General features: G+C 42.8%; 1 protein-coding gene across 1 annotated transcript in view; it reads left to right on the top strand.

Moving 5' to 3' along the window:
* LOC110318749 (coiled-coil domain-containing protein 148) overlaps positions 1 to 3,188 on the top strand; it is a 187,978-nt gene extending 184,790 nt beyond the window's left edge. The window contains exon 10 of the mRNA XM_029536793.1: positions 3,119 to 3,188. Within this exon, the coding sequence (XP_029392653.1) occupies positions 3,119 to 3,122 (4 nt within the window). The 3' untranslated portion in view covers positions 3,123 to 3,188. The remainder of the gene's footprint in view (positions 1 to 3,118) is intronic.
* Positions 3,189 to 5,672: the final 2,484 nt, after the last annotated feature.

The following is a 5,672-nucleotide window of genomic DNA, read 5'->3' as shown; positions in this document are numbered from 1 at the left end:
AAATAAAGAAAATAATAATAATAAAAATAAATAAATAAATAAATAAATAAATAAAAATAAATACAATATGCCAAGTAAACTGTACAGTATATGGCTCCAGGCATGTTGTTAGTAAATATTTAATGAACAAATAAATACTAAAACCAATAATGTTTTAAATACATGTGTGTATGTGTGTGTGTGTGTGTGTGTGTGTGTGAATAGAATCAAACATATAGAAGTACCAATTATTGATAAAATAAGAATTGAGATAGTTATTTGATTCGATCCCTTGTGACTGGTGAAGGCAACAAGTTAGCCTGGATCATTTCTGATATTTTTGGATTTATTACTTGCCTAGACTCGCTCGGCCTTTCCTCTTGCTTGCTCAATCCCTCCTGTTTGGAAGACAGAGGCAGGAATGCCATGAACGAGGAATAGGACAGGAGATGTAAAGGGAGAAGCAATACATAGTCTCAGATGCTTTCTTGTTACCATCTTGGTGGTTTCAGAAAGGGCGTTCTTCATTTTTTTTTTTTTAACTTGAGAGATATGCGTTTAATTGTATTTCACAGACAGAAGCGGCATATAGTGAACTGAGAGGGAGTGAAGAGAAGCATGAGCAGAGGAGTAGGGAGATTTAAGGATGGAGAACTATCCCTGGAGAAGGGTCTTCTGGGGACTCTAGACCATGAACATATGACCACTGAGGGAGGGGCAGCCCTTCCTCTCCTTGGTGGGACTTTAAGGAAGGTTAGAGCTTTTGCGTCCCCTGTGAAAAATGTGTTCCCTCCATGCCTCTCCATGTCTATTGGGAGCTATTGACCAGGAATTAATTTTAAAAAGGTAATTGTCACTGAAGGTCTCTCAGAAGCCATGGATTTAGTACCTGATCACACAATTGTATCATTAATCAAATGGTTATTAAGTGCACAGTCTGTTCTAGAAGACATTCAGAAACGCCAAGATTGGTAAATCACCTGCTTTGCAGTCTGGTGGGACAGAGAAAGGATACACTAATTAACGAAGCTTCATGTTCAGGGCCAAAGTAAACAGTGTACTAAGCCAAAAGCCAGAGGATGAAGATGGAGAGTGGCCAATTCTAGCCAAGGAGGCTATTGCTATGTAATTTAAGATTTTATGGGTAGAATGCTAATGATAATCAAATCCTGAAGGAGGAGGCAATTCTTTGGAAAAGTCTTGAAAATATAAGAATAACAGGTTGAAAGGCAGTTTTGATGTCGGCAGAGGTAGCCTGGAGGTGACTCAGGTGTCTGAAATCTCGACCGGATCTGGAGGTGACCCGGAAGTCCACAGATAGCACTGACCAGAACAGGTAAAGGGTGCTATATTCAGTGAGTATCTCTTTTTCCTGGGATCTCAGTTAGAGCGAGGATGAGGTCCTCTGAAGTCTGAAGCTTTGAGGGACCTTTCAGATGGTGGCACTGAGGTTTCTCAAGGCCCAACTCAGGCTTAACACTGTAAATGACTGCATCGGAGGAAGAAAGGAGAGGTGGGAAGAGAGAGGACAGAGAGAAGAAGGAAGAGAGGCATGGAGGGAAGAAAGGAGGATGGAAGGGAGGGAAGGGGAAGATCATAGTCTTTGATCTGCACAAGGCAGCATACCAAGTGATGGCAGAGGCGAGCAGGCATCAGCAGCCAGTCTTCAAACGGAGCTCTGCTCTTCCTTCCAGGCCAGCACTAAGAGTGAGCGTCTATTATTGGACTGGGATGACCCAGGAGAAAGCTGTCTTTCACATATATGCCTTTTAAAGCTTGATTTTGAAGTAGCATCACCACTGTGGTAATGAAAGACACATTTGTTGCCAAAAAACCTGTAAGAAAATGCAGAAAAGTATAAAGATGACTTATACCCCAGTAAAGATAATCTGTTATCCTGCCTAGCACTTAGGCATGGCTGGCATTCATCACGTGAACAGCTCTCTCTCTCTCTCTCTCTCTCTCTCTCTCTCTCTCTCTCTCTCTCTCTCTCTTGTTGGTTTCTTTCTGTTCTCTTTAAACTCCAGCTTTAGTCGTGCGGAGTGGGTTTCCCCTTCCACTGTGCTGAGCCTTAAGTTGCCGTTCCCCTTCCACCACATCATTGCTCTACCCGCGGCCCAGAGGATCCTCGGCTGCCTCTTGAGAGGCTCCTAGGGATCAGACAACATCGTGCTAGGGATAGCCAGGAAGCCACTTAGCTTTTCCTATCTAAACTTTCAGAAGAGGAAATGCCACACTGGAGGTTCGGCTAGCCAGCCCCTACAGACTGTTGCCTGTCAGCACCGAGGAGGTGCCACTGTGTCTTTCCCTAGCGAGAGCCAGTGTCTCACGACAGGAACGTGGCAACCTAGAGTAGTGGAACGGGATTCTATTAACTTGAGTTGCCTAAGCGCACTGTGGAACCCTGAAATGGTCCCAGCAACCTGGAAATAACGCTTATTTGCCAGCCCAGGAAGAACAATGCCTTCCATCTCTGTCAACCTGATAAGCGTGACCTTTATTTTACCACATAGGTCGAGACTACTCTTTACCGCGACTGTGTTAATTCGTACTTCCCCTCCTTCCTCCCACCCATCTCCTGCCACTTCCTCCAGGGGCATAAAGCTTTCAACATCCTGCTGTCCATTAGCATAAATAAACCCATGCTTTTAAGGTAAAAATAGTCTTAATGCTATATTTGTTAAAGACTGCATTACCATAAGAGAATAAAAATACTCCCAGGTAACAGGTAGGTTATATTCTTCAGAGGCAGTAACATGCTTTTACTGTGGTTCCCTGAAAGTCAATTATTGCAGCCATAGAGTAAAATCGAGGGCTCAGCATATGGTACATTTCCACTTCAGAAAGGGCTAAGCCAAGGGCTTTCCAGAGACTTGCACCTCTGTGTTTTAATTTTTTTTTTCTGTTGTGAATATTTTATAAGTAGTTGTAAAGCATACACACACATACACACACACACACACACCTACACACACACACACACATACACACACACACACACACACACACGCACGCACACACATATGAAATGCCGTTTCAATCTGATCTCTGCTGTCTGAGCAACTGGATGCTGTTCTTGTCTTGCCTCTCCCCCATTATCTGTTGTTAATTTAAATTTGGTGTAACATTTACGCACTAGATAAGAAAATACTGGGCTAAGAAACAACAGAAGTGGCGAGAAATGGAAATGAGAGATCTCCGGCGTCTGGAAGAACTGAAGAAGTTGATGGCAGAACAGTCAGTGAAAGACAGAGAAAGGTAAGAGAGGGGTTTTAGTCCGTGACAGTGATCTGGGGAAGCATTGTCCGCGATGTCAGGATAAGCAACGTCAGAGCGAGGATCTGTCGCACTGAGTGTTCCCAGTCAATATTTATATCCATGAATGAAAGAAGTGGCTTTTTTTTAATAATATAGTTTATACTCTCACTTTCATACTTAAACCTCCACTTTCCCATGTTGTTCCTCTGATGATGTCCTAGTTTAAGATCTCACAGAGGATTCAATGGCAACTGGTTGCCCACTGTGTGCATGAAGTGATACTGGTGGCTGCTGTGACTTAATATGTTGACCCAGGAGGAGGAGGCCATTATTTTAATAAGGGTCCATTTGCTGTGACTGAGGCTGGAGGGACAATCCACAATTATAGAGAGCAATGTGGATGTCCTGATGAACAGTCCTTAGCAGCCCCTACAATTATGTAACCGCAGAGCTGAGAAGGGCATTTGAGATAATGAGCTTGACCTCCTTATTTTATGAGTTACGCTAAGAGATAACACAATGTTTTTAAAGATGACTGCATCTGGGCCCAAAAGAAAACAGTAAAAATTGTAGTAATCCGAAAAGGAAATTCTAAATTAAAGAGCTATATTCTCTAACAGGAAACTCCTGGACATAAAGGGATCAAGAACATACTAGGGACTTTTCTAGAGTTGAGGGAGTCTTTCTACAGAAGAGACAAGTTTGAATCAGAACCCGTTTCTGGAGTTGCTGAGGCTCCTTGTCCCGTCCATCTCTGTCACACTGTTTTCTGGGCATCTGAACACTTTAGAGTTGAGTAAGGAAGTGAGACTATGGGAAAGGCTGAGTTCAAGGTCGGGAGGTCACACAGCTAAGGAGGGAACAGATAGCAAGTGATGGCCAAGATACAAGTGGCTACCATAGGACAGGCTGCGGCTCAGGAAGAAGTAATGGGAGCCCCCAAATAGGTGCGTACCAAAGGGTAATGCAAAGGCCATGGCTGAGCCAGTCATGCTCTCCCAGAAAAAGAGAGAGGGCCACAGGAACTTAAAGGGGTGTGGAAGGCAGAGCAGATGTGGAGTCCCAGCATTCAGGACATGCTTCTAATAGAACGTCTCTCTTAGCAGGGAGCTTCTCTGATTACAGAACCATTTTCAGTCTCTTGCTTCCTGTCCTGGTAATTATCAAGATTAGCTGATTCAGAGCTTCAGTTGAGAAGGAGAAAAAGAAAATCAGATTAGTGTGTATTACATAACAGGAAAAAAATAGCCATATTACAGCATAGCAAAAAGGACCAGGGAGCAGGAGCCATAACTCAGGATTTTATTCTTGACTCAGCTTTGAATAGTGTATGACCTTGGGAATGTCAGTTTTTACCTCCACAAGGCTCTGTCTTGTCCACCAGAAGACATCTGAAGGCTAAAAAGCTGGCCACTTTTAAGAGTTTGTGATATATATCTTCAACTCCCTTGATGAAAAAAAAAATGGAGATTTAAATAATCGGTAGGCCAATCGTTGCATGTCAATGGTAAATCAGAGATTTTTCAAATATATGATATATCCAAGCTATAGTTCTCTGAAAAAAAAGATTGTGAGGCTGTGTGGCTGGAGGTGTAGCCAGTGGAAAAAGGCATTCGCAGAGCCTTGGGCTCAGTCCCTAGCACCACAAACTGTGGTGGCCAATGCCTCTCTGCACTGGAGGCTGAGTCAGGAGGATCAGAAGTGCAAGGTCACATAGCAAGTTCAAGGTCACTCTGTCTCAAAAAGAGTGATGGAGACAGAAATGTAATTCTCATTCTGTGATTTGAAATGCAGTCTTAGGTGTCAAAAGCTTTTACCCGGACAATGACTAGAGGCTATATTCATCTGTAACCACTCTGGCACTAAGAAATTTGGTAGGTAGTTAAAGAATTTTTTCTCTAATAATATATATAATAACAATCATGTTTGATATTTTAACCTAAGGCACATTTTCCCCATTGGGTTAAGGAGGCCTAAAATATTAGCTTCCAGGTTTGCTTCGTGGTGTGCAGATGTGGCCTTGAGAGTTTGCAAACTCTGCTCATTCACTTTTTACTCTCTGAATATGGAAGACTAAGGGTCACAAAAATAGCACATTCATCAAAAGACTGATGGATAGAGAATATGAGACTTTCATTTTGGGGTTAAAACTTTGTATTTTGAAGGTTTCATGTGGCTTGACATAAGGAAAAGACAATTGCCTTCACATCTCATTTTATTCAAAATAGTTTGTCAAAGTTTACACTGGCCTTCTGAATTCCCCGAGAGAGAGAGAGAGAGAGAGAGAGAGAGAGAGAGAGAGAGAGAGAGAGAGAGACAGAGAGAGAGACAGAGAGAGACAGAGAAATGACAAGAGAAGCAGGGTGGGAACTGGGTGAGGATTGAAGGGATGGGCCTGTTTTCACTCTCTTCTTCTGGTATTCATGTTTTGACAC

Source organism: Mus pahari, chromosome 3, assembly GCF_900095145.1.
Source record: "Mus pahari chromosome 3, PAHARI_EIJ_v1.1, whole genome shotgun sequence".
Classification (NCBI taxonomy): Eukaryota; Metazoa; Chordata; class Mammalia; order Rodentia; family Muridae; genus Mus; species Mus pahari.
The sequence above is the reverse complement of the archived record's forward strand: the minus strand, read 5'-3'. Positions and strand labels throughout refer to the sequence as shown.